The sequence below is a fragment of the Microtus pennsylvanicus genome, chromosome 6 (assembly GCF_037038515.1).
Source record: "Microtus pennsylvanicus isolate mMicPen1 chromosome 6, mMicPen1.hap1, whole genome shotgun sequence".
Lineage (NCBI taxonomy): Eukaryota > Metazoa > Chordata > Mammalia > Rodentia > Cricetidae > Microtus > Microtus pennsylvanicus.
Window position 1 is genome coordinate 122,528,968 of NC_134584.1, and position 28,000 is coordinate 122,556,967.

The following is a 28,000-nucleotide window of genomic DNA, read 5'->3' on the forward strand; positions in this document are numbered from 1 at the left end:
CGCTCGCCTAGGCGGCGCGAGGTCACGGCAGGGGGATGTTACTCCGGCTGGTGGGGGCGGCCGGCAGTCGGGCCCTGGCCTGGCCTTTCTCCAAGTTGTGGCGCTGTGGTGGCTGCGCAGGAAGCGGCGGGGCGGTCTGGAGCAGCGTGAGGGTCGGTGGCATTGCCCGGCAGGTGAGCAGGGAAGCGCCCTCCACAGGTTTCAGGCGGCGTGGTGGGGGCTCCGCTGGACGTCGCAGTGACGTCATCTGCCTGCGGCTAGGTGGGGCGCAGCCGCTTCCGGATTTCCGCTGCAGGCTCCTCCAGTGTCTACCTGCTGCTGATCCTAGCACTTTAGGGTTTACAATATATTTTAGCTGTGTTTTTGGGAGATGGTCCCCATATAAAAGGTGGACTTTATTCATTAAAGAGGCGTAGCTCTTAATACTAAGCAGAGGAGTATAGCCACATGGGATCCCTGCCGTGGATGCTTCATTCTTTAACCTTGTTACAATATTTCAACACCCATCACATAGAGTGTGCATCTGCTAGTACAGTAAGGAGGCTCACTATCCCATACCTCATGGAGAAAGCTATATATCTATTCTCCATCTCCAGATAGATCAGTCTGTGTTTTCACTCGCCACAGGGACCATACAGCTGTCTTTGCTTCTGTTCCCTCCTTTTTCTTTCTTGGTTTTCCGAGACAGAGTTTCTCTGTAACCACCCTAGCTGTCCAGGACTGTCGTCCCCTCTTAATATGGTAGTAGTGTTATGTAACTTTTAAATGTAACTGGCCATTTACCCCAGACAGGGCACTAGTGACAGGTCAAAGAAATGATTCCATTTCTCTAGCTTTGTGAACCAGTTAGTTTATTGGAATTAATTACGGTGGGCCTGGGAAAGGGTTACTGACAGGAGTGAGTCAGTCACACACATAGGTGACAACCCAGGGGAAAACTGCCTTCCTGGAGCTCCCTGCAAAACCTACAGGGGGTACCACCGAAGAGGGGCTCATGTCCCCAGGAGCTGTTTACTGCCTGTCTAACTCTGGGGATGGGCCTTGTGAACCTGATCATTTCCTGAGCACAGGAGTTTTAAGGGCTGCCCTCCTTCCTCCGGGATAGACTTTTTGGGTTTGGAGGAAATGGCTGCACAAATGGATTGGCAGAATGCTCCCAGGTTTGTTTCAGTTGCAGAGTTGTTTTGTGTTCCGTGTTGTGGGTCCTGTTCTGGTGATTGGCCTGTTGAAGACAAGTCATTTAGTGAGTGTTGTAGATTGTTATAGCACAGACAGTCGCTGAACGGCTGTGGACCCATGTGTCTTTGTGAGAGCCGTAAGCTGATTGTGTCACTTTTCATGGGTGAATAAATGTCAGTTCACCCTTGATAGATCCCTGGCAACAGACCAAAGTGATGCATGACACTTCTAGGCGGTGTGAACAGACAGGGAACGGACAACAGACCAGGCTATGGGTAGCTCCGAAGTCCAGCTTGGTGAACCAGGAACAGAAATGACTCAGAGACAGACCCATCACCAATGGCCACCCAGGCATGGGAGGTAGCTCACAAGAACTGGAAACCTGTAGCAGACTGCACAAGTTTCAGGTAGTTCAACAGGTTGAAGCATGTCCATTTCTACTGGCTCCATTGGTCTGAGCTGCTTCCAGGCTCTCAGCTGTCTGAGAGTCTTCTAGGCAGCTTGGATGGCCTCTGCTTCATCCAGGTTGCTAGGCTACTCTGCTTCTTCCAAGCAGAAGGTGGCCATATTCTTGGCCAAGGTATCACAAGCCTGCCTCCAGCCCAGGTGCTGTTAAAGGCCTTCCTTCCCTCTGAAGCCTCTTGAGCTCGGCCTCCACTTTCAGTACCTCTGTCTTCCAGATGCCTACTAGGATGGACCTTTAATTCTGCTTAAAACCTTCAACCGCTTTTCTAGTCCAAGGTACCAAAGTCTTCTAAGTTCCTCAAAAACAACAACAAACCAAAACAAGCAAAACAACTACACAGGTCTGTCATAGCAGTAGCCCACTTTCTGCTGGCGACTTCTGTCTTTGTTAAGTTTCTGTGCTGTGAAAGCACCATGGCCAAGGCGCCCTAACAGAAGAAAGTGTCTGTTTTCAGAGGGTTAGGGTTCGTGAGGGCAGAGTGAGTGATGGTGGCATGAACAGCTGAGAGTTCACATCTTTTTTTTTTTTAATTTAAAAAATTTATTGTTCGGGCTGGAGAGCTGGCTCAGTGGTTAAGAGCACTGTCTGCTCTTCCAGAGGTCCTGAGTTCAATTCCCAGCAACCACATGGTGGCTCCAAACCATCTGTAATGAGATCTGGCGCCCTCCTCTGGCGTTTGGGTATACATGGAGGCAGAAAGTTGTATACATAATAAATAAATATATCTTTAAAAAAATTATTGTTCATTTTATGTGCCAAACCCCAGTTCCCCCTCTCTCCCTTTCTCTTGCGCCCCCCACCTCCTCCTTTCACACACCTCTCCACTCATGGGGGTAACGCCTTCCTTAGGGAGTCAACAAAGTCTGGTATACCTGTTCCCCTTGTATCAAGGCTGAACAAGGTATCCCACCATAGGGAATGGGCTCCAAAAAGCCAGTTCTTGCCCCTGGGATAGGTCCTGGTGCCACTACCAGGGGACCCTCCAACAGATCAAGTCACATAACTCACCCACATTCAAAGGGTCTAGTTTGGTCCCACACAGGTTCCCCAGCTATCAGTTCAGTCCGTGAGCTCCCACTAACTCGGGTCAGCTGTTTCTGTGGTTTTTCCCTTTGTGGTCACTCCCTGCCGCCCCGTTCATATGATCCCTCCTCTCTCTCTTCAGCTGAACTCAGGAGCTCAGCCCAGTGTTTGGCTGTGGGTCACTGCATCTGCTTCCATCAGTTACTGGATGCCATTTCTATGATGTCAATTAGGGTAGTCACTAATCTGATTAAAGGAGGAAGGCCCTTTCAGATACCCTCTCCACTATTGCTAGGCATCTTAGAAATTCCTGAGAATTTCTCTAGCACTAGGTTTTTCTCTAACCCCATAATGGCTCCCTCTCTCAAGATATCTCTTTTATTGTTCTCCCCCTCCATCCCTTTCCCAGCTCAGTCTTCTTGATCCCTCATGTTCCCATTCCCATCCCCTCTCTTCTACCCCCCACCCCCACCCCCAGTTTACTATTTTCCCTTCCTGGGGCTCTCCGTGTGTGTCTCTCTTAGGGCCCCCCTTTTTACCTAGCCTCTCTAGGGTTGTAGATTGTAGCCTGATTATCCTTTGCTTTGCATCTGGTATCTGGGTGCCACGTATGAGTGAACACATACTGTATTTGTCTTTCTGGGTCTGGGTTACCTCACTCAGGATAGTTATTTCTAGTTCCATCCATTTGCCTGCAAATTTCAAGATGTCATTGTTTTTTGCTACTGAGTAATACTCCATAGTGTAAGTGTACCACATTTTCTTTAACCATTCTTCAGTTGATGGGCATCTAGGTTGTTTTCAGGTTCTGCTGCTATTAACATAGTCGAGCAGATGTCCCGGTGGTGTAATTGTGCATCCTTTGGGTATATGCCCAAGAGTGCTATTGCTGGGTCTTGAGGTCAGTTGATTCCCAGTTTTCTGAGAAACTGCCATACTGATTTCCAGCGTGGCTGTTCAAGTTTGCACTCCCACCAGCAGTGGAGGAGTGTTCTCCTTAGAGAGTTTACATACTAAAGCTGAAAGCAGGAGGCAGAAAGGACACTGGGAATAGCACAAATCTTTTGAAACCTCAAATCTTGCCCCTAGTGACACACCTCTCCTAACAAAGCCACACCTCCTTTTTTTTGTTTGTTTTAGGCAGGGTTTCTCTGTGTAGTCCTGGCTGTACTGGAACTCAACTCTGTCGATCAGACTTGCCTCAAACTTCCGCCTGCCTCTGACTCCTGAGTGCTAGGATTAAAGGCGTGCGCCACCACTGCCTGTCTAGATATTATAGCTATAAAACAATTCTTTGTGAGTTTTACAGTGAGTTTAGTTTATATTTATTCTGTTTGAATAGCTAAGTAGGTAAATAAAGTAACAAGCCCATGCCTCAGTCCAAATTCTGTCCCTCACATGCTGTCCTGGCCACTTTGAGAAGATGCTGTGTTGCATTGCAGAAACAGCCTGATTGTCTCTCCTGTCGTTGTCCTCAGGGGATATGCTCGCTGCAGGCTCTGCAGGGGAGACTGACTTGGTTCTCCCCAAGGCTGTGTTCAAAACCTCCCAAAGGTACGGTACTTCTTATACCTTCTGCCTTCAGTAGTGGCATAAAGTTTATAACTAGTGTAATTTGCTTGGGGTGTCTCCCAGGTGACTGACCAGGTGACAGGAGGACATGACAGCTAGCAGGTTCCATATTGAGTCACACAGTAGCACCTCCGAGCCTTTATCACTTTGATGCATTGTTGACACCAGCAGCAGAAACTGTCTCAGAAGGATATTACTAGAAGAATCTTTCGGGAGGCATGGGAATTCAATTTTGTTTCTGCATAGTTGATTCTGGGGATCCAGCTTCAGGTTTGGTAGAGTAGTTACGGGGAACACAGTGGTCTACTTGGAGCCCTCCAGAGCAAGCTGTGGACCTGTGCTTAGTGTTCTGAGCAGAGGGACCGTACGCATAGAAGCATTTGGAGACCTCTGTCTCCAGAGAGCAGAAGAAATATTCCTTATCCCATATGTGGGTTTGGGCCTGGGGCTGCATGTCGCTCTGATCAGGTAAGAAAAAGGCAGGAAGGAGAGCTAGCTTTCTTACTTTTGCAGCTGGATTTGAGTGTACTGCTGCTTTTCTGAATGTATGTGTGTGCGTGCATGTGTGTGCGCGTGTGAGTTTTCCTTTTAAACATACTACAACCTCTCCATTTTCCCCTAAGGGTTTGAGAAATTTTTTAAGAATAAGAAGAATGGAAGAAGTACAGAACCAGGAAACTCAGTAGCTCAAAAGAAAGGTAAGAAGACCAGTTTGATAAGTCAGACTGTCAAGTTTTACATTTGAGTATTTGATTTTACTTTTTATTTTTATTTTATATGCTTGAATGTTTTGCCTACATGTATGTTTGTGTACCACGTGCTTGCCTGGTGCCTAAAGAGGCCAGAAAAGGGCACCATATCACCTGGAACTGGAGCTGCAGACAGTTGTGAGCTGCCATGTGTGTGTTTGGAGTTGAACCTTTGGTTTTGGAAAAGTAGCCAGTAGACCAGGCTCATCTCTAGCTCATAGTGATTTTCCTGCTTCTGCCTCCTAAGTGCTGGAATAAAAGTTGTGTGTTACCATGCCCAACGTGTTTGAGTGTTATTATAAATTACTGACGATGTTGGAGTTTATCTCCTTGAGGAGGGGAAAACAGGAAGAAGATGTGATTGTATGAAGTTGATCTTACCTCCTTGTTCCTAAGTCACTGTGTCTTGTTCCTCACAATTTTCTTAGCTTATTTGGATTGGATGATTAGCTCTAAGCCTTGATGAATTTTTTTTTTCCAAGATGACTTTTCTTTGTGTAGCCCTGGCTGTCCTGGAACTTGCTCTGTAGACCAGACTGGCCTTATACTCAGAGATCTCCCTGCCTCTGCCTCCCTAGTGCTAGGATTAAAGGCAAGTACCAGACTGCCTGGCTTTAAAATTTTTTTAATTTTATTTTATTTAATGTGTTTGGGTGGCTCTTGTTCATGTGTAACATGTGTACGTCTGTTGGAAGGGGCAGAGGAATATGTCAGATACTCTGGAAATGAAGTTACAGATAGTTGTGAGCCACCGTGGAAGAGCTGTGAATCAAACCTGGGTCCTGTCTAAAAGTATCCAGTGCTCTTAACCATTGAGTTGTTCTCCGACCTCTGTTAGTCATTCTTTTTTTTTTTTTTTTTGTTTTTTTTTTTTTTGTTTTTTTATCGAGACAGGGTTTCTCTGTGGCCTTGGAGCCTGTCCTGGAACTAGCTCTGTAGACCAGGCTGGTCTCGAACTCACAGAGATCTGCCTGCCTCTGCCTCCCGAGTGCTGGGATTAAAGGCGTGCTCCACCACCGCCTGGCTCTGTGAGTCATTCTTAAGTTGCATCTCAGTTTGGTGATTTGGATAGGTTTAACAGGTGTGTTTCACCCGCTTAGGTGCCTGTGAGCGTTAAATAGTAAGAAACATATAAGCTAATTAGGAGGAACAGTGGTACATCTTGCTACCATTTTTCAAAACTCATGTTTTGTCTATAATGGTGTTAATATTTCTCTGTCTCATTAATTCATGTTTCCATTTCTGGTAGCCTTTTTTGGACGTGCATGATATGGTTTTAGGCTTGTTGGAGGCAATATGTAGAGAACTTGTTCTGACCTACAACTTATATTACAACTTGTATGAATATTTCAAAAAGAGGCTCAGGGAACTCCACGTCCTGTTATAGTCCGTAGGTCAAAAGTGTACACATGGCTAGGCATAGCGGTGCGCATTTAATTCCAACACTTGGGAGGTAGAGGCAGGTAGACCTCTGTGAGTTTGAGGCCAGCCTGGTCTATCTCATGAGTTCCAAGACAACCAGAGCCAAAGGAAGGGAAACGATATACACACAGCAGGTTTTTCTGCATGGTGACGTGCTGTTCCTGAGAGCGGGTACCGTGCATCCTGATTCTCTTGAGAAGGGATGTGCCGGTGTCAGCCTGCCTCACTTTTTCCCGTCCAGGTCACTACAGCCATGCTATTCTTACCCTCCCCCTCCAAAAGAAAAACCTGTTAAAATTTAGGCCTGCCTATATGGTGATACATAGTCATAGGGAGCTGAGGCAGGAGGATTGCAGGTTCTGTCTGAGTTAGTCTGGCCTATGTAATGAAGCCCTGACTCAAAAAAAAAAAAAAGCTTATATTTGAAACCCACAAGCTAAAATTTAAGTGATTTTTGTATGTATCTGAGGCTGCTATTCAGCAATATCTTCCTCTTTTTTCTGTTATTTATTTATTTATTGGTATGCCAATTTGTATGCATTATGCATATATGTGCATGTGTTTGTGGGCTAGAGGTCAATATTGGATGTCTTCCTTAATCACACCACTTTAATTTTTAAACTACATTTATTCGAGTTTGATTTTCACACACACACGAGCACACACACACACACGCGCACACACCACTGAGCACGTGTGGAGGTGAAAGGACACTTGTAAGCCTTGGTTCTTTCCGTCCATCACTTGTACTTCAGGGATGGAACTCATGTTCTCATGCTTGGTGGCAAATGAACCATCTCACTAGCCCTCCCTCCACCTTAGTTTTTGAAGCAGGCTCTCTTCTGAACTGGAACTTGCTAGGCGGATTAGACCGGCTTACCAGACCCTTAGGGATCTTCCTGCCTCTGCTGCTGTAGCACCGAGTCTGCAGGAACGCATGTCACTGTGCCTGTCTTTTAACGTGGATGCCGGAGACTTGAACTCGGACTCTCATGGTTACACAGCCGGCACATAACTGACTGAGCTACCTCCCTAACTCCTTTTCTGTGTTTTGAATTCTTCTCTGGAAATTATATATACTTCTTTTCTGTTGTAATATAAGACTTTTCTTTCTTTTTCTTTTTCTTTTCTTTCTTTCTTTTTTTTTTTAATCTCAGAAACTGTAGAACCAAAGAACACTGGGCCTGGAGGAGATGGAGGCAAGAGAGGAGGGAAGCAAGATGGCTTTGCCTGGTGGAAGCGGATGCAGAAGGTTTGTGTGTATCTAAAGACCAGGGCTTTGCCTGGTGGAAGCGGATGCAGAGGTTTGTGTGTATCCAAAGACCAGGGCTTTGCCTGGTGGAAGCGGATGCAGAAGGTTTGTGTGTATCCAAAGACCAGGGCTTTGCCTGGTGGAAGCGGATGCAGAGGTTTGTGTGTATCCAAAGACCAGGGCTTTGCCTGGTGGAAGCGGATGCAGAAGGTTTGTGTATCTAAAGACCTGGTGGAAGCGGATGCAGAAGGTTTGTGTGTCTAAAGACCTGGGCAGACGTGCTGTCACTTGTCGAGGGTGTGGTTGCTACAGAGCTAAGGCTTTCTGAGGTCTTTTTCTTATTTTATTCCTGCTCTTGGAAAAAAATCACTGGATAGGTTGATTTATTTATTTATTTTTGTTTTGACTGTTTTGAGACAGGGTCTCCTATATAACCTTGGCTGGCCTAGAACTCACTGTGTAGCCTAGGCTTGTGGTGAACCTCCTGTCTCTGCCTCTGAGTGTTGGAATTACAGATGTGCACTACTGTGCCCAGCTTCGACTGTGTAATTTGTAACTAGTGTGTGTTTATTCGCAGTTGAAGAGGCTGGACAGCGTGTGGTGAGAGTGCTGGTGTGCCCAGTACTTGTAGAGGCTTCGGTCTCTGTTGTCAGGTCTCCACTCCTGGTGTCTTGTATGCTGCTCTGTCCGTAGAGGAGCAACACTGTATCCTTATATGACAAGAAGGAACAAAATCCACCCTTTAACTAATTGTGTTAGCACACAAACTCCATACATGGAGACGGGCCCCACATGGCCTCATCATTTCCTGAAGGTCCCACCTCTTCATTGCTTTCACTGTTGGTATTGATTTCCAGGGTGGATTTTTAAGGGACCTAGACAGTTCAAAGAGTCTAAGAAATTTTTAAAAATGTGTGTCAAGACTTAGAATCCAAGGTAAGAGAGACTCTTCTTCCAGGCCTGGTGGCACATGCCTTCAATCCTAATACTCCAGAGGCAGAGGCAGGCAGAGCTCTGTGACACTGAGGCTGGACTGGTCTTTATAGAGAGTCCTAGGCCAGTCAGGGCTACATACTGAAAAGAGAAATTTCCGTTTTCATAAAGAAATGGTCGTTTTCATGGTGTCAGAGGGTCCCTGTTTGGCTTACAACTGCCTGGAGCTGTAGTTCTGTGCAACCAAACTGGCCATGAGCATCCCTTTTCCCAGGGACACACACATCCATGAGCATCCCTTTTCCCTGGGACACACACATGAGCATCCCTTTTCCTGGGGACACACACATCCATGAGCATCCCTTTTCCCGGGGACACACACATGCCTGTAAAAAAAGATGAAACAGAAAAATTTTAAGCTAAACATGAAGCCACCTGATTTGTCACCTAACTAGAAAATGTGTTGTCTTTTCTTCCGTAGGGGGAGTTTCCTTGGGATGACAAGGATTTCCGGAGTCTGGCTGTTCTGGGGGCAGGCGTGGCTGTGGGATTTTTATATTTCTATTTTCGAGATCCCGGAAAAGAGATCACCTGGAAGCACTTTGTGCAGTATTACCTCGCCAGAGGTTTGGTAAGGAGATCTTTAGACTGTCTCTGGGGAAAGAGGGTGCTATTCAGGGGGTTCACAGTACCCTGAAGGAGCTGAGAGTCAGGCTACTGTGTGATGCCTGCTGAGAAACCCAGCTGGGCACAGGAACAGCTCCAGCAGAACAGGGTCGGGCCCACTTTCTGGTCAGGTGGACGCTGCCTTAATACCATGTCCTGGCAATCTCAAAAAGATAAAAAATTAGCTTGTCTTTTGAAATTTGGCTCTATCCATTAGATAATTTCAGTCTCATATCTGATTCAAAACTCTTTTTTTTCTCCTTCACTGTACCCCTGGCCCTTGCTGGTCAGCCCTGAACTTGTGAGACCCTATCTTTTTTTAAAAAAAATATTTATTCATTTATTATCTATATAATATTCTGTGTTCATGTATGCCTGCAGGCCAGACCTCATTACAGATGGTTGTGAGCCACCATGTGGTTGCTGGGAATTGAACTCAGGACCTCTAGAAGAGCAGGCAATGCTCTTAATCGCTGAGCCATCTCTCCAGCCTGTGAGACCCTATCTTGTGAGAGGTTCTTGGTGGCTCCCCTAAGAGTAGTGGGGACAGCTGCTGCAGCTCTCCTCTGCCTTTGGACCTGCCATCTGTGCGTGTGCTGGTGTCTCACTGGGATGTCTGATGGCCTATGTGGGCACCCATACCCATGTGGCAGACACACAGATGTGTACACATAAACAAAAACAAATTTTACAAACAAATTGACCAAGAAGAACAATACTGTGTCATCATATTTACACAGTGAATTGTATCAAGTTGTGGTTTCCTTTCTGGTTTTTGTTTTTGAGACTAGATTGCCCTCTGCTGCTCAATCTGGCCTTGAATTTGCAGCAATGCTCCTGTTTTTTGAGTACTGGATTATAGGAGTGCCTATTTATTTTCTTTTCCCTTTTTCTGTTTCTTAGAGGCATATATCAGTCTATTGTACAGCTGTTGGTAGCGCATGAGCCTCTGGGACTGCTGTTGTTCTTATTGACATTGTTTTTTTTTTTTTGTGGTGGACAAATGTTTCTGAATCAGATCTGTACTCAAGACTGTATTGTATCGTGTATGAGAGATGACTTGGTGGGTGCAGACACTCGCTGCACAAGTGAGGATTTCAATTCAAATCCCCAGAACCCACAGAAAAGCTGGATGCATAGCAAGGATGTCTGTGATCTTTGTGCACCTGTGGGGAGATGGGAAGTGGAGAGAACCCCTGGGAGCTTGTGGGTCAGGTAGCCTGGAACATGCATTGGAAAAGCAAGGACACTGTCCAGAACGTGTGGAGGGTGGAGGGGAGCACTGGCCCCCGAAGCTGTCTTCATGCCCACACATGGTGGCATGTTCATCCGAATTCATACACATCGTGTTCTAACAGAGATTGTACTCTGTTGTCAGTATAAGGCTGACTTGTATTATATTTAAAGATTTATTAATTTATTAGGTATACAGGGTTCTTCCTGCACATATCTCTGCAGGCCAGAAGAGGGCACCAGATCTCATTACAGATGGTTGTGAGCCACCATGTGGTTGCTGGGAATTGAACTCAGAACCTCTGGAAGAACAGTCAGTGCTCTTAACCTCTGAGCCATCTCTCCAGCCCATATTTAGGGTTTTTTTTTTGTTGTTGTTTGTTTTTTTTTTTTTTTTTTTTTGTTTTTTTTTTTGTTTTTTCGAGACAGGGTTTCTCTGTGGTTTTGGAGCCTGTCCTGGAACTAGCTCTGAAGACCAGGCTGGTCTCGAACTCACAGAGATCCGCCTTCCTCTGTCTCCCGAGTGCTGGGATTAAAGGCGTGCGCCACCACCGCCCTGCTCATATTTAGGGTTTTAAGATAATCTAGTGTGGAGTTCAATTTTGAGAGACTTGTTGAGTTCTTTATTAAAATGAGATAGATTCATGCCCCAAGCTTATAGATCCAAGAGAGCAAGAAACTAAAGCTTAATTAGACTGGGCTGCAGCTGGTAGGGGAGGATGTGTTGTCCTTAGGATGTGGGTATGCCCGTGACTGCACTGCTCGTGGTTGGCTTGAATGTCCTTACTGCCTCAGCTGTTATGACTGCTTTTCTCTTTTTCCTAGGTGGATCGGCTGGAGGTTGTGAACAAGCAATTTGTGCGTGTTATTCCTGTCCCTGGGACAACGACCGAGGTGAGGGGTCAATTTAAGGTCAAGCGTCCCCATATCTTTTGTTTGTGTGTTTGTTTTTTGAGACAGTCTCACTGAATATTCTGGAACTCACTCTGTAGACCAGGCTGGCCTAGAACTCGTAGCTCTGCCTGCCTGTTTCCCAAGTGCCGGGATTAAAGGTGTGTGTTGCCACACCAGATCACTTTTTTTTTTTTAAGATTTGATTTTCATCGTTTTAGATTGTGTGTATGGGTATGAGCATGTGAATACAGGTATTAGATCCTCTTGGAGTTAGGAACCTCCTGACTTGAGAGCTGGGAACCAACTTTGGTCCCCTGCAGGAGCAGTTCATGTTCTTACTCTGAGTCTTCTCCCCAGTCCTTGATTTACCATTTTAAGAATAGTAATCTATAGTTGTCTATTCAGTAAAATACCTTCCCTGTTGTCCAGCAGTCCATGTTACATATAATGGTTTGGGCTGGCGAGATGGCTTCTCGAGGACTCAGGTTAATTTCAAACACCCGTGTGGAGGCTCAGAAGCATTCCTAACTCCAGTTCTGAGGAGTCTGTTGCTCTCTTCCCACCTTCCAGCCCCCACTAGGCTTGCATATAGCACACAGACATGCGGGCAAATGCCTATTCACAAAAAATAATTTATTTTTATTTTATTTTAATTCCTTTGGTCTTTTGAGATAGGGTTTCTCTGTGTAACAACTCTGGCTATCCTGGAACTCACTCAGTAGACCTGGCTGGCCTTAAACTCACAGAAATTTGCCTGCTTCTACTTCCCGATTAAAGGCATGCGCCACTACTGCCCAGCAACAAAAGATAAAAATAATTAAAAAAATTTTTTAATAATATGGTTTCTCTCATTGTCTTAAATTGGTAATGGCTAATACAAGAAACCTTTAAGAGTACTATAAATAATTTTTGTCAAGTAATATGTAAAAACTACTTACCAAAATTTGTTAAAAAAGAATAAAAAGATGAAGGGAGACTTTGGTTATTGTTGCAATATTTCATACTTTGTCCGGAACTTAAAACCCTGAAGTTTGTGCCGGAACCGAATGAGCTGCTGTTTGCTTCCTTCCCCGCGGAGCCAGCTTCAGGAAGGGATTGTCCATGTCTGTCTGTCAGAGCCAGGGGGAGGGGCTGTCCTGGGGAACACAGATGTGGGTGAGTGTGTTGGCGGTTCTCTGTGGGGCACACGGTAAACCTAAGCTTCCTCTTGGTCTCTGCAGAAGTTCGTGTGGTTTAACATTGGCAGTGTTGACACCTTTGAGAGGAACCTCGAGTCTGCTCAGTGGGAGCTGGGGATTGAGCCCACCAACCAGGCTGTGGTAGTCTATACTACGGAGAGTGACGGGTGAGTCCTAGGGCTGCGGCGGTCCTTGGAGACTAGTGCGGGACGTCTGAGTAATAGACCTAGGACATCTGATTATTAAAACAAAACAGAAATTCAGTGCTGAACCTATTGTGGGGTGTGTTTATCTTTTTTAAACATATTATAGGCATCTGCTAATGTTTACACTATCAATACTAAAGGAATATTTTGATATTTTTTAATTTTTTAATTTTTTTTTTTTTTGAGATGGCCTCAATCTTTTAGCCATCCAAGTCTCAACTCCTGTCTCAACCTCCCGAGTATACACCATGGCACTGGCTTGAGTCTGTTTATTGCAAAGAGAATGTCAGGCCTCTAAAAAGTATGTAGGAAAGATAAACACATTGGGTATTGATATCTTTACTGAACCAGAGTCTTCTGAGGAAAGTTATAGCCAAGTTTCTGCCAGACCTATTTGGTCAGAATCCAAGCCCTGTGCTAGGTGGGTCAGGGCAGATTCAGTGTCATTAGGACTTGACTTCAGGACATTCTAGAAACGGCCCCTTTTTGTACAGTGAAAGTTTTAGAGCGATTTGCTCTTCTTGGGTGACAGTGGAACTTCTGACCTTTTTCTTTTTTTTTTTTTTTTTTTTTTTTTTTTTTTTTTTTTTTTTTTGGTTTTTTCGAGACAGGGTTTCTCTGTAGTTTTTGGAGCCTGTCCTGGAACTAGCTCTTGTAGACCAGGCTGGTCTCGAACTCACAGAGATCCGCCTGCCTCTGCCTCCCAAGTGCTGGGATTAAAGGCGTGCGCCACCACCGCCCGGCTTCTTTTTTCTTTTTTTTTTGGTTTTTCGAGACAGGGTTTCTTTGTGGCTTTGGAGCCTGTCCTGGAACTAGCTCTGTAGACCAGGCTGGTCTCGAACTCGCAGAGATCCACCTGCCTCTGCATTCTGGGTGCTGGGATTAAAGCATGCACCACCATCACCTGGCTCTGACCTTTTTCTTAAGCGAATGTAACAAATGATTTTCTTGAATTTTTGCAGCTCTCTTCTCCGAAGCCTGGTGCCCACCCTGGTCCTGGTTAGCATCCTCCTCTATGCTATGAGGAGGGGTCCAATGGGGTCTGGTCGTGGTGGGCGAGGAGGAGGCCTCTTCAGTGTTGGTGAAACAACAGCCAAGATCTTAAAAAACAACATTGATGTGAAGTTCGCCGATGTGGCTGGCTGTGAAGAAGCCAAGTTGGAAATTATGGAATTTGTGAATTTCCTGAAGAACCCAAAGCAATATCAGGACTTAGGAGCTAAAATCCCAAAGGTACCGGTTTTAGGAAACAGTGATGCACTCTAGGCTGCAAGGTGAAGTACGGATTGCTGTGGTGTGTGTTTCTGCCGATCATACAGTGAGGATGGAGACAGCGCCTGCGGTGCAGGGCATTAAAAGGCCTCAGATGGCTCAGCCTGTCTAGCACTTGTTTGGCCGAGGTAGGAGGACTCGGGAGGGTTCAAAGCTAGTCTAGGCCACATCGTGAGTTCATGGCCAGCCTGTGCTGTGACTGAGAGACACTGTCTCAAAAACCCCACATCTGTTGTTTGTTTTTAGTGTTATGCTCTCATCTACAATGACCTGATGTCAGTCCACACTCTGAGCTCTAGATACAAGATTTGTTGTTGGGACAGGGTCTCACTATGTAGCCCTAGCTGGCCTGAGACTCACTTTGTAGAGCAGGCTGAGAGCTGCCTGCCTCTGCCTCCCAAATGCTGGCATTAAAGGCATGTGCCACTGTGCCCAACAGAAACAGGGTATTAGATCTTTTTCAAGGGCCGGTGAGATAGTTCTGCTGGTAAAGGCATGTACCTACCCCTAAGCCTGGGGAGCCAGGTTTGGTCCCTGGGATTCATATATAGGTGAAAAGAGTGAGCCACCTTCTGTGAGTTGTCCTTTGACCTCCACATGTGTGCAGTGGCTTGTACATGTCCACATGTGTACAGTAAAAAACACATACAGTAAACTGGGTGTGGTGGCTCTGTGGTGAAGGAACTGTGCCACCAAACCTGACAGCTTGACCCCTTCCCCCCCAGGCAGGATTCTTTGTGTAGCCCTGTCTGTCCTGGAACTAGCTCTGTTGACCAGATTGACCTTGAACTCTCAGAGATCAATCCACCTCTGCCCTCCCTTGTGGCTGGAATTGAAAGTGTGACCCACCACCACCTGGAAACAGCCTGAGTTCTATTCCCTGTGCCCACTGCCACTTTTACAGGGTGGAAGGAGAGAACTGACTCTTAAAAGTTGTTCTCTGGCGTCCTCATGTCTGCCGACCCCACCTCCTAACATAAATAAATAAATATAATAACTTTTTTGAAAAATCATTTTAATTTTCACGCATAATAGTTCATAAAATTATAATGAAGGTGTATTATAAAGATGTGAATTGTTAATATTTTTTTTCTCCAAATATCTGCTCGTACGTATGAGTATAGGCATGTACGTGTCTTAGTTTAGATTCTATTGCTGTGATGAACATGCAACCTAAAGCATCCTGGGGAAGGAAAGAGTTTATTTCATCTTGGACTCCAAGTAACAATTAATGAAGGGTGTCAGGGCAGAGCTCGAGTCCGGCAGGTACCTGGAAGTAGAAGCCATGGAGGAGTGCTGCTTACTGACTTACTCCCCATGCCTTACTCAGCCTGCTTCTTTATATAACCTGGGACTGTTTGCCCAGAGGTAGCACCACCCACAGTGGACTAGGCCCTCCCATACCAATTGTCAATCAAGGACACACTCCACAAACTTGTCTGCAGGCCAGTCTAATGGAAGCATTTTCTCAGCTGAGGTTCCCTCTTCCTGAAGACTCTTCTGGTGACAGAGCACTGAGCAGCAGTGTGCTGCACCACAGCAGGTGTGCAGGTCATAGGACATCTCACGTTCCACCTTGTTTGAGACAGGATGCTTGCTGTTTGCTGCTGTGTATCCCAGTTACGGTTTCTGGGGATTCTCCTGTCTCTGTCCGCTCTCTTATGTAGGAGCACTGCTGTTGTGCCTGACTTTACATGAATTCTGGGGATCACACTCAGGTTCTCAGGTGCCTGGCCTGAACAACTGATGGAGCCCCCCAAAATGAGTTGTGTCCACGCTTCAAACCAGAAAGGCTGTGAAGCTGGACACCTCCTGGGCGGCTATGCAGATTGGTACTGATGTTTTAGGGAGCACTTTGTCAATAATCATCAAGGAAAGCACTCTGAGTTAGGAGGTGGTGACACACGCCCTTAATCCCAGCACTCAGGAGGCAGAGGCAGGCAGATCTCTCTGAGTTTGAGGCCAGCCTGGTCTACAGAGTGAGTTCCAGGACAGCCTGGGCTACACAGAGAAACCCTGTCTCAAAAAACAAAAACCAAAACAAACAAACAAACCCAGAGAAGAAAAGAAAAAAGAAAAGCATTCTGGTCCTTTGAGCCAGTGGAAGACAGCTTCTCCGTATGAGGATCTGGTTCTGGGAGTTTCCTTCCTAGATGTTGTAGCTGTGTGTAAACTACAGTGAGTGTGTTAATTGTGTCTTATACGTATGTATTCATGTGTGAACATGCAGGTATGTGGGTCGGTGGGGAGGTGGTAGGCGTCATTTCTCAGGAGTCCTCCGCCTTGTATTTTGAGATATGTTTTCCATTGGTCTGTAGCTTGTGAGTAGGCAAGGCTTATTGGCTAGTGAACTCATGGGAATCAGCCTGTTTCTGCCTTCCTAATACTATGATTACAAGTGTGGTTTTCTTTGTGCCTGGTCTTTTATATTGGCTACAGAAATTGAACTCAGATCTTTGTGCGTTCATGGTACCTCACCTCTTCTGAGCCATTTCTCTAATCATGTGCGTTAATTTTTTTTTAAGGAGAAAAGATTTTCTAGAAATCTTAGGCTCTAAAAGTGGTAGATTTGATGAGACTCTTGTTCTAAAAGTTGCTTTATGTGTTTGTTAGGAAACTTACTTCTTTTTTAGATCTAAGTAGAAACTGGGCTGTTCCCAGTGTGCTGTTTGTCCTTCTGGAGAACTAGGTGTCCCTTTCTCTTGCAGGGAGCAATGCTTACTGGTCCACCTGGTACTGGCAAAACACTTCTTGCAAAAGCAACTGCTGGGGAGGCCAATGTGCCCTTCATCACTGTGAATGGGTCGGAGTTCCTGGAAATGTTCGTTGGTGTTGGGCCAGCACGGGTAGGTGGCTGGATAAGCAACTGTAGAAGGTGCCAGCACACTTCTTGTCCAGGATTGGTTATCTTGTGTAGCTATCGGTTCTGTGTGTACCACATCAGGGAGGTACCGATGTCTCAAAGAGGGAGCTAAGAGTGAACCGTTCTTCTGTGTGATAGGAATGTAAGTAACAAAATAGGGTCTGGCTTCTTTTTGCAGGTTCGTGACATGTTTGCAATGGCCCGGAAAAATGCTCCTTGTATTTTATTCATTGATGAGATTGATGCAATTGGCAGGAAGCGAGGTCGTGGTCACCTGGGAGGCCAGAGTGAGCAGGAGAACACTTTAAACCAGATGCTGGTGGAGATGGATGGTGAGCGCACATTGTGACAGGTCTGCGGGGACTCAGTTTCCACAGGAATATGTATTTTCTTCTCTCTCACTGTGTTTAGCCTGACTTAGAGCTCTGGTTCTTCCCGCCCTCATCTCCTGAGTGCTGGGATTACAGGCATGCACTACTGTGTCTGGCTGATGTGTTCTGATTTTCAAAAAGAATGCTCTCAAGCAAATATGAGAGAGAAATCAGTGTTCTATTCACATAGAGCTCCTCACTGCATGATGGCAGGGACTGACAGGAAAAGAGACACATGCACACCTAACCGTTATCCCATGGGCTCCCTTGGATGAGTGGTCATGAGTGGTCCTTGCTTGCCATCACCTGGCTGTGCTTGATGCATCCCTCAAGCCCACAAGGATTTGGGTAGAAGGAGGCAGTGAGCCCTGGCAAGATGGTAGCAGGAGCCAGCAGTGCAGAGACTCCGCATGTTCTGGGCTTATCTCACATCCTTGTCTCAGATTCCAAGGTTCCCTGTGCTGAGAAGAGGTCTGCTTTCCCACCAGTAGAAATGTACCTTATTCAGAGCAGAAGGTAATAGTGAGAGCTTAGAGCAGAGGTCAGTCTTTTGTGTATTGTCTTTCCTAGACTGGGACGAGCCTGGGCCCCTAGGCAGCTGAGCAAGGCCTCATGCCTGTTTCTTGGCACTTACAGCAGGATGTGGGGCAAGCAGAAGGGAAGTACAGCGAGCATGGGGATTCTGTTGTTGCCTGGGCCTTCCTCAAGTTAACCACCGTATCTTGTGTTTAGGCTTCAACTCTACCACTAATGTGGTAGTGCTAGCTGGCACCAATCGCCCTGATATCCTTGACCCAGCCCTGATGCGGCCTGGCCGGTTTGACCGCCAGATCTACATTGGTGAGTGCCTGTCCTGTAGGTACTTGGGTTTGGATCTCAGCCCCTGAGGTTAAAGGTTTGGGTAACTCGCTCGCTGTGCTTTTGGAGATGCTGATACTGGGTTCTGTCTGACAGTCCACATTTTGAGAACAATAGATGTGGTTTGGCTGTCCAAATGCCCTTGTAGTGAATACAGGTAAGGCCAGTATAGCCTATTTCTATTCTCCAGATTTTATTTTCATACGACTTTATAAAACCATGATGCTTTAGGCCTGTTGGGTTACATGGCCTTGGGGGAATAGACTTAATATTGATTAAGAAGGTAGGTGTGTGCATGTAGGGTGTGTGTGTTTATTTGTTAGTGGTGGTTGAACCCAGGGCCTTGTTCATGCTAACTCTACCCAGTGAGCTACATACCTACTCCAAGAAGGTGGGGTTTTTTTTTTTGTTGTTGTTGTTTTGTTTGTATTTTCGAGACAGGGTTTCTCTGTGTAGCTTTGCAGTCTGTCTTAGAACTTGGTCTGTAGATCAGGCTGACCTCAAGCTCCCAGAGATTTGCCTGTCTCTGCCTCGCAAGTGCTGGGATTAAAGGTGTGTACCACCACTGCCCTGCTTAGAAGGTGTTTTGATATATGGCATTGTCCAGTAGAAGTACCCTTTCTTTCTTTCTTTCTTTCTCTCTCTCTCTCTCTCTCTCTCTCTCTCTCTCTCTCTCTCTCTCTCTTTCTTTCTTTCTTTCTTTCCTGTTTCAACCTTGCTGCAGGCAGGGAGTTCTGCTAATTGTCCTGGAAGTTTTGTGAAGTAGATTCAGGGAAACATGTCCCAAAAGCTCTGAGAACGTAATTTTGTTTGTCTCATTTTCTTCATTAGGTCCCCCTGATATCAAAGGCAGGTCCTCTATTTTCAAGGTTCACTTGCGTCCTCTCAAGCTAGATGAATGCCTCACCAAAGATGCTCTTTCGAGGAAACTAGCCGCTCTTACTCCGGGTTTCACTGGTAAGTGTTTGTTTCTGAGCCGCTCATCTTAGCAGGGGCCAAGTGCATCCATTGGTCTGTAGTGACTGGTGATTGTTACACCTGCTCATTTGGTCCTAGTCACCCTGGTGTGCAGAACTTTGGCCCTCCTGGAACATTCAAAGGCTTCAGATCTTCTTAACCTAAAACCTACTGGTACCCATTTGAGTTTGTGGATTTCTGTTTAGACATAAATCTTTACTACAGAGGTAAAAGTCATGTCTGAGGGTGATCCCTGAAGAGATGAATCGTACCACACTCGCATCTGGAGTGGATGTGGCGTTTCCTTTTTCAAAACCTTATCTCTGGGCTAGGATTCTTGTTTCCCTGCCAGAGTGGTGTAAACCCCAGCAATGGGTGGGAACCTATGGAATGGGTTTTCTGCCCTGTTTGCCTCTCCTTAGCAACCCTTTGGAAACCTCAGTGGCCTCATGGTTACTGGTCTTCTATATGGTCTTCGGTCATATAGGTGGTTTGGCAGTGGAGCGTCCTCATCCTGCTCACCTATAGCATCCCGCTCAGCCTATAGCATCCTGCTCACCTATAGCATCCTGCTCACCTATAGCATCCTGCTCACCTATAGCATCCTGCTCACCTATAGCATCCTGCTCACCTATAGCATCCTGCTCACCTATAGCATCCTGCTCACCTATAGCATCCTGCTCACCTATAGCATCCTGCTCACCTATAGCATCCTGCTCACCTATAGCATCCTGCTCACCTATAGCATCCTGCTCACCTATAGCATCCTGCTCACCTATAGCATCCTGCTCACCTATAGCATCCTGCTCACCTATAGCATCCTGCTCACCTATAGCATCCTGCTCACCTATAGCATCCTGCTCACCTATAGCATCCCGCTCAGCCCTGGGCCAGGCGTGTTTGCACACATGCGTTCGTCTGTGGTGTAGTGGTGAGAAGTTCTTGCCAGGCTAACATGTGACGGACCTTCTTGGTGTTCTGCCTGGAGTGTCCTTCCTGTTCCGTTTTTTTACCCCTTGCAGAGTTCAGGTGTTCACTTACTACCCAGACTTTAGATTTCCCTATGAGGATTTTCATTTTGGAGGAGTCAGCAAGAGAATTCAACACTTGTACAGTAGGGTAGACTGGCCACTCCCCAATAACTCTCTGACCCATTCCTACATGAACTCAGTCAAGTTTCCAGCGATGGATGAGTAGATCGGCAGTCTATGGTATATACTAAAGAACAATTTTCAGCTGAAAAAGGAATGAGCTCCTAGGGGCTAGGAAGATGGCTCAGATTATAGGAATACTTGCTCTTGCGGAGGACCTGGGTTGCTTGTCCCCAGCACCCACATGGTCACTCACAACCACTACTCCAGTTCCGGTCTCCCTGAGCACCAAGCACACATGTGATGCATATTACATATATTGAGACACATACTTTCGCATTTAAAATAAGTAAAATTTAACAAAAAGGGATGAGGTACTGATACACACTACATCGTAGATAAGTCTAAAAAATAATGCTCCCAAAACCACAGAGAAACCCTGTCTCGAAAAACCAAAATAAATAAATAAATAAATAAATAAAAAATAAAAAATAATGCTCAAAGAAAGAAGCCAGTCCTAAAAAGCCACATCTTATATGAATCCTTTTCCCATGAGGGTGTGGGGTTTCAGCAGAGATGCAGAAAATTCAAGTCCACAGAGGTGAAAACAGACTAGTAGTTGATTGGCATCGGAATAGGAGTTAAGTATAAAGGCACAAGATGTCTCAGATGATGGAAGGTGTGTTAGATCAGGGTCGTAGTTGACAACTCTGGTGTCTTAGTTTCTTTTCCTGTTGCTCTGATACAGAACCTAAGTAACCTAAGGGAGAGTGGGTTTCAAAAAGGCTCAGAGTTCCAGGTTCCAGTCCACTGTGATGGGGAGTCACGATGACAGGAGCTTGAGGGAGCTGGTTACACCCCATCTAGGAATGGAGATGAGTGAGCACACACGTTAGTGCCCAACTCCTTCCCACAGTTAAGATGACAGCAGTTGGCACAACCATGACAATTCTCACGTGCTGTCTTAGCTGCTTTCTATTGCTGGATAAAGCACCATGACCAGAGCATTTAATTGAGCATATGGTTTTAGAGTGTTAGAGTCCTGATGGTGGAGCGAAGGCACGGCAGCAGGAGAGAGCTGGGAGCTCACATTTTAAACCACAGTTGGAAGCAGAGAGAGCTATTGGGGGCTGTATTGAAACCTCAAATCCCAACTCCCAGTGACACACCTCCTCCAGCAAAGCCACACCTCCTAAATCCTTCCCAAATGGTTCTACGCATTGTGGACCAGGTGTTCAAACATACAAGCCTATGGGGGCCCTTCTCATTCAAACCACCACCATGTCCAGAGATCTGTGTTTCAGGCGATTGTAGAGTCTCAAGTTACTGTCCAAGTTACTAAAAGCTAATATTGCATATTCCTTTATGACACATGGATTATTTATCAATAAAATTATATAACTAACCAGACACTTTAGCTAAAGTTATAGTGGCTGGTGAAGTAATTTCTACTACATTTTCTGCTGAAGTTTAACCTGGCTGCTGCTTGTGATTTTCATTTAATGAAGTTGATTTTGGTAGGACTCCAGCAGCCAGAAACACTGACTTTACTTCCTTTTCCGACCCAGGTGCTGATATTTCCAATGTGTGCAACGAAGCAGCACTGATTGCTGCCCGCCATCTTAGCCCTTCTGTCCGGGAGAAGCACTTTGAGCAAGCCATCGAGAGGGTCATTGGAGGTAAGCCCACATTCCCTGGGCAGACATTTTTTGGATAGCCTAGGCTCATTTCAGCATGGAGAAAACACAATTGATTTTTTTGTTGTTGTTGTTGTTTTTTGTTTTTCGAGACAGGGTTTCTCTGTGGTTTTGGAGACTGTCCTGGAACTAGCTCTTGTAGACCAGGCTGGTCTCGAACTCACAGAGATCCGCCTGCCTCTTCCTCCCAAGTGCTGGGATTAAAGGCGTGCGCCACCACCACCCGGCCACAATTGATTTTTTTGAACCAAAATTTAGAACGAGGGCTCTCCTAGGAGCTTTCGCTGTCTTCTGAGTCAGGACAGGTTCCTGACGAGGCCTGGGAATGGAGTATGGCAGTCGGTCCAGACTGTCCGGTGACCTTGGGGGGTTGCAGGTGGACATTTTTCCCCTGTTTCTCACTCCTTGGATTGTGGTTTGTAGGCCTTGAGAAGAAGACCCAGGTCCTACAACCCAGTGAAAAGACGACTGTCGCCTACCATGAGGCAGGGCATGCAGTGGTGGGCTGGTTCTTGGAACATGCAGACCCTCTGCTGAAGGTCAGTTTCTCAAGCACCTCTAGGCCCAGGTGCCATCTCTGGCTTCCCAGGTATCAGCACATTTGTAGACATGACCTTTTACTTTCTTTTCTCTGTTTTTAGGAGAGAGAGGGTGTGTGTGTGTATGTGAATATGGGTGCATGTGCGTGCGTGTGTGCACATGTATGATGGTCAGATGTTGGAACCAGTTTTCTCCCATTATATGGATTCTGAGGATTAAACTAGGGTCATAACCCTTGGTGGTAAGTGCCTTTACCATCTGAGCCATCTCACCAGCCTCCCTTTTACTTTTCAAGGAGTATGTTGGTCTATAATTTGTCTGGTTCTTTTTGGGGTGGGGAAGCAGAGCAAGCTCTGGGTGGGCCTTGCTGACATCTTAAGCTCTGGGTCTGACTCTTGTTGGAGTGATTGTGCATTCAGTTCCTGCAGAGCCTCTGGGACAGTCAGACACTGAGGCTGTTGGTGTGAGTGTGCTCCCCAGGGAGCATTGGTCTTTAGTGGCTCAAGTTCAGGGCCTTTCTCCTGCCTCTCTCAGTCGTAAAAGGACCATGGCCAGTGCGGCACCTGGTGAAACAGTGTTTGAGGCTGACAAAGACAAGACTTTGAATTCTTTTTTAAGATTAATTTTCATTTTTTTAAAGATTTATTTTATGTTTATGAGTGGTTTGCCTGCATGTTTATGTGCATCAGGTGACTTCAGCAGAAGAATGTTAGATGCCTGAATCCAACAAACAGAGTTGCAGGTGCTTGTGGGTGCTGGGAACTGAACCTGGGTCTATTTGAGAGAGAGAGAGAGAGAGAGAGAGAGAGAGAGAGAGAGAGAGAGAGAGAGAGAGAGAGAGAGTGTGTTGTGTAGGATTGTATGCAGTACTCACAGGGTCCTGAAGGGGGCTGTGCATCTGATCAGGCCTGGAGTTATAGATGGTTGTGAGCCACTATATGGGTGGTAGGAACTGAACTTGGGTCCATTTGTTACAAAAGCAACAACTGCTCTTCCCTGTTAGCCATCTCTCCAGCCTGTGTTCCCTGTTAGCCATCTCTCCAGCCTGTGTTCCCTGTTAGCCATCTCTCCAGCCTGTGTGTCTTCCCTGTTAGCCAGCTCTCCAGCCTGTGTTCCCTGTTAGCCATCCCTCCAGCCTGTGTTCCCTGTTAGCCATCTCTCCAGCCTGTCTTCCCTATTAGCCATCTCTCCAGCCTGTCTTCCCTGTTAGCCATCTCTCCAGCCTGTGTTCCCTGTTAGCCATCCCTCCAGCCTGTGTTCCCTGTTAGCCATCTCTCCAGCCTGTCTTCCCTGTTAGCCATCTCTCCAGCCTGTGTTCCCTGTTAGCCATCTCTCCAGCCTGTGTTCCCTGTTAGCCATCTCTCCAGCCTGTGTTCCCTGTTAGCCATCTCTCCAGCCTGTGTTCCCTGTTAGCCATCCCTCCAGCCTGTGTTCCCTGTTAGCCATCTCTCCAGCCTGTCTTCCCTGTTAGCCATCTCTCCAGCCTGTGTGTCTTCCCTGTTAGCCAGCTCTCCAGCCTGTGTGTCTTCCCTGTTAGCCATCTCTCCAGCCTGTGTGTCTTCCCTGTTAGCCAGCTCTCCAGCCTGTGTTCCCTGTTAGCCATCTCTCCAGCCTGTGTTCCCTGTTAGCCATCTCTCCAGCCTGTGTTCCCTGTTAGCCATCCCTCCAGCCTGTGTTCCCTGTTAGCCATCTCTCCAGCCTGTGTGTCTTCCCTGTTAGCCATCTCTCCAGCCTGTGTGTCTTCCCTGTTAGCCATCTCTCCAGCCTGTGTGTCTTCCCTGTTAGCCAGCTCTCCAGCCTGTGTTCCCTGTTAGCCATCTCTCCAGCCTGTGTGTCTTCCCTGTTAGCCATCTCTCCAGCCTGTGTGTCTTCCCTGTTAGCCATCCCTCCAGCCTGTGTTCCCTGTTAGCCAGCTCTCCAGCCTGTGTTCCCTGTTAGCCATCTCTCCAGCCTGTGTTCCCTGTTAGCCATCCCTCCAGCCTGTGTTCCCTGTTAGCCATCTCTCCAGCCTGTCTTCCCTGTTAGCCATCTCTCCAGCCTGTGTTCCCTGTTAGCCATCTCTCCAGCCTGTGTTCCCTGTTAGCCATCCCTCCAGCCTGTGTGTCTTCCCTGTTAGCCAGCTCTCCAGCCTGTGTTCCCTGTTAGCCATCTCTCCAGCCTGTGTGTCTTCCCTGTTAGCCAGCTCTCCAGCCTGTGTTCCCTGTTAGCCATCTCTCCAGCCTGTGTGTCTTCCCTGTTAGCCAGCTCTCCAGCCTGTGTTCCCTGTTAGCCATCTCTCCAGCCTGTGTTCCCTGTTAGCCATCTCTCCAGCCTGTGTTCCCTGTTAGCCATCTCTCCAGCCTGTCTTCCCTGTTAGCCATCTCTCCAGCCTGTGTTCCCTGTTAGCCATCCCTCCAGCCTGTGTTCCCTGTTAGCCATCTCTCCAGCCTGTGTTCCCTGTTAGCCATCTCTCCAGCCTGTGTTCCCTGTTAGCCATCTCTCCAGCCTGTGTTCCCTGTTAGCCATCTCTCCAGCCTGTGTGTCTTCCCTGTTAGCCAGCTCTCCAGCCTGTGTTCCCTGTTAGCCATCCCTCCAGCCTGTGTTCCCTGTTAGCCATCTCTCCAGCCTGTGTTCCCTGTTAGCCATCTCCCTAGCCTGTGATTTTTTAAGTGTGTGTGTGGGGGGGTGGGGTTGCACACATGAGTGCAGTCCTTGGAGACCTGAAGGGGGTCTGGAGTTACAAGTTGGTTGTAAGCCCCCCAGTGTGACTGCTGGGAACTGAACTGTGGTTTTCTGCAAGAGCAATCCACGCTCTTGTCCACGGACCCATTTCTTCAGCTCCAGGCTCTTATCTTTCAGGTGTCCATCATCCCTCGGGGCAAGGGCCTTGGCTATGCTCAGTACCTTCCCCGCGAGCAATACCTCTACACACGGGAGCAGCTCTTCGACCGCATGTGTATGATGCTGGGGGGCAGGGTGGCTGAGCAGCTGTTCTTTGGCCAGATCACTACAGGGGCTCAGGATGACCTGAGGAAGGTCACCCACAGTGCCTATGCCCAGGTGAGGCGCTGTCCTAGTGTGTGACCCTGTCAGTTGGAGTGGACCCAGCCAACCCGAGGCCCCTCCTCCACTTCAGATTGTGCAGTTTGGAATGAGCGAGAAGCTGGGCCAGGTATCCTTTGACCTCCCCAGACAAGGAGAGACCATGGTGGAGAAACCGTACAGTGAAGCCACTGCCCAGCTCATTGATGAGGAGGTCCGGCACCTTGTCAGGTCTGCCTACGATCGGACCCTGGAACTGCTCACACAGTGCCGGGAGCAGGTCGAGAAGGTGAGTGGGCTTCACTCAGACATAGCCAGGTTGTGGGTTCCAGGTTGGGATATGGTCAGTCCATGCTGACCTTTGTCAGCAGCCTGATGGGAGGCTCTCCTTTTCAGGTGAGCAGGCGACTCCTGGAGAAAGAAGTGCTGGAGAAGGCTGACATGGTAGAGCTCTTGGGCCCTCGGCCCTTTGCAGAGAAGTCCACCTATGAGGAATTTGTAGAGGGCACCGGCAGCCTAGAGGAGGACACATCCCTTCCTGAGGGGCTGAAAGACTGGAATCAGGGTCGGGAGGAAGGGGGCACTGAGCGGTGCTTACAGGAGAGCCCTGCATAGCAGTGGCCTATTTGACCACTGTTGGCCAGAACAGCTGTCAGAGGAACTGAAAAACAAATTAAAATAGGTGACAACTGCAAACAGATCTTTTAGAGAAGACCATTTAGACGTCACAGAAGAGAGAGCCAGGACTTGGCAGCCTCCATCCAAGGCAATAGCTAAGGGATCAAAGGCCTGAGGCCACAGGCCCTGGACCTAGAGGTTCAGGTAGAAAGGGAGTTGGACGCTGGCTTCTGTGAAGCCATGAGTGTTGTCTTTGGGGATTCTGTGTATAGGGCATTAGGAGCTACATCAGCTTCCAGTAGACACAGAGCTGATTCAGTTTCCAAGTATGCTGCCTTATAACTTGCCTCTGAGGTAATTAATTGCTCAGAGGCTAAGCCTGATCTAACACAGATAAAGTCTGGTGAAGAATTAATGAAAATGTAAGCCAGTCATCAAGGGAAGGCTGGGTTCTTAAGCTGATCAGTGCTTAGGAAAGAAAGCCAGCTCAGCTGCACATCTCTGGCAGCGTCAGAAATGTTGTCAGTCAGACCTGGCATCTATCCTAGCTCTGGTGCCCGTTTACCAACCATCTTGTAGGACAGCTCTTGAGTAGAGGAAGGGTCTAAAAGAGGCATCTTTTTCTTGTTGATCCTGGGGTGTGGAGGCCTGAACTCCAGCCCTTAACGCTTGGGTCCTGGGGTTCCATAAGAGTGTGCTTGTGGATTTTCTCCAGGACTCCTTGGGATCACAGATCTCAGGGCTGTACCATCTGCTGCATCAGCCAACTCTTCAAGTCTGCTCATGGCCTGGGGAGGAATCCATTTACTCCCTTGACTTGTTTAAAAAAAAATTTTTTGTTTTGATTTTCGAGACAGGGTTTCTCTGAAGTTTTTGGTGCCTGTCCTGGAACTAGCTCTTGTAGACCAGGCTGGCCTCGAACTCACAGAGATCCGCCTGCCTCTGCCTCCCGAGTGCTGGGATTAAAGGCGTGCGCCACCACCGCCCAGCTTGTTTAAAATTTTTGTATGTATGCCCACTGGTGTTCATGTGTGCATATGATAACATGTGTCCATATGATTATGCGGAGACCAGGGGTTGACTTAGTATGTCTTCCTCAATTGCTTTTTTTTCTTTTTGGTTTTTGAGACAGGGCTTTGGAGCTTTGGAGCTTGTCCTGGAACTTGCTCCCCAAGTGCTGGGATTAAAGGCGTGTGCCACCACCACCCAGCCCTCAATTGCTTTCTATCTTATTTGATTTTTTTCATTTATTTAGTTGTGATTGTGTCTGCACATGCATGTCCACAAACACATATGGTACATGTGTAGGTCAGGAACAACTCGTTAGAGTCAATTCTGTCCTTCTGCCGTGTGGGTTCACCTGCCTTTACCCACTGAGCCATCTTGCCAGCAGTGTACCCTGTTTTTTGAGATGGGGTCTCTTACTGAATCTGGCTAGATTTGCAGGCCAGCGAGCTCGAAGGATCCTCTGGTCTCTGCCTTCCCAGTGCTGGGCTTACAGGTGTCCCTTTCTGCCTGGCTTTTATGTGGATGATGTGCGGCAAGCACTTCAGCTGCTCAGCCTCTCTCCAGCTCTGTAACTGATGGTGGTGGGCTTCCTGGATGTCTCGTCAGGAGGGAGGAGACCTGCTCTCTGCCTCTGGGTCTAACTCTTTAGACCAAGAGGCTCTCTGCCTCTTAAACCGTTACGTCCTTAACTTTTCTTTGGGGCCTGGATAAAGACCAGACACTGAATGTACATAGTATAGTACATTTTCTAAATTGTGTTTGCCTCAGAGCCTCAGAAACAGAAATCTTATCAGGGGACAGATACTTCTAACTTTTACTGTTTGTAAAATGTACATTACTAAATTTTAAAAATAAAATTTTTTTTCATTTTTAATTTTATGTGTATGGGAGTTTTGGCTGCATGTCTGTATGTGTACCACATGTAAGCAAT

General features: G+C 47.0%; 1 protein-coding gene across 3 annotated transcripts; it reads left to right on the forward strand.

Moving 5' to 3' along the window:
* On the forward strand, positions 1-27,943 carry LOC142852603 (mitochondrial inner membrane m-AAA protease component AFG3L1). Of its 3 annotated transcripts, XM_075977601.1 has the most exons (17): positions 1-173; positions 4,147-4,222; positions 4,864-4,938; positions 7,569-7,663; positions 9,078-9,227; positions 11,321-11,389; positions 12,610-12,734; positions 13,736-14,006; positions 16,754-16,891; positions 17,087-17,240; positions 18,012-18,119; positions 18,969-19,094; positions 21,754-21,864; positions 22,306-22,421; positions 25,261-25,461; positions 25,538-25,732; positions 25,840-27,943. In XM_075977601.1, exons 1-17 carry the CDS (start codon positions 36-38, stop codon positions 26,056-26,058), a joined length of 2,367 nt encoding a protein of 788 aa, XP_075833716.1. In that variant the 5' UTR covers positions 1-35; the 3' UTR covers positions 26,059-27,943. The 3 variants fall into 3 exon arrangements, with proteins under 3 accessions (XP_075833716.1, XP_075833717.1, XP_075833718.1); XM_075977602.1 differs by lacking the exons at positions 1-173; positions 4,147-4,222; positions 4,864-4,938; positions 7,569-7,663 and adding an exon at positions 7,834-7,873 and having other exon boundaries at positions 25,840-26,191; XM_075977603.1 differs by lacking the exons at positions 1-173; positions 4,147-4,222; positions 4,864-4,938; positions 7,569-7,663 and adding an exon at positions 7,898-7,913 and having other exon boundaries at positions 25,840-26,191.
* Positions 27,944-28,000: the final 57 nt, after the last annotated feature.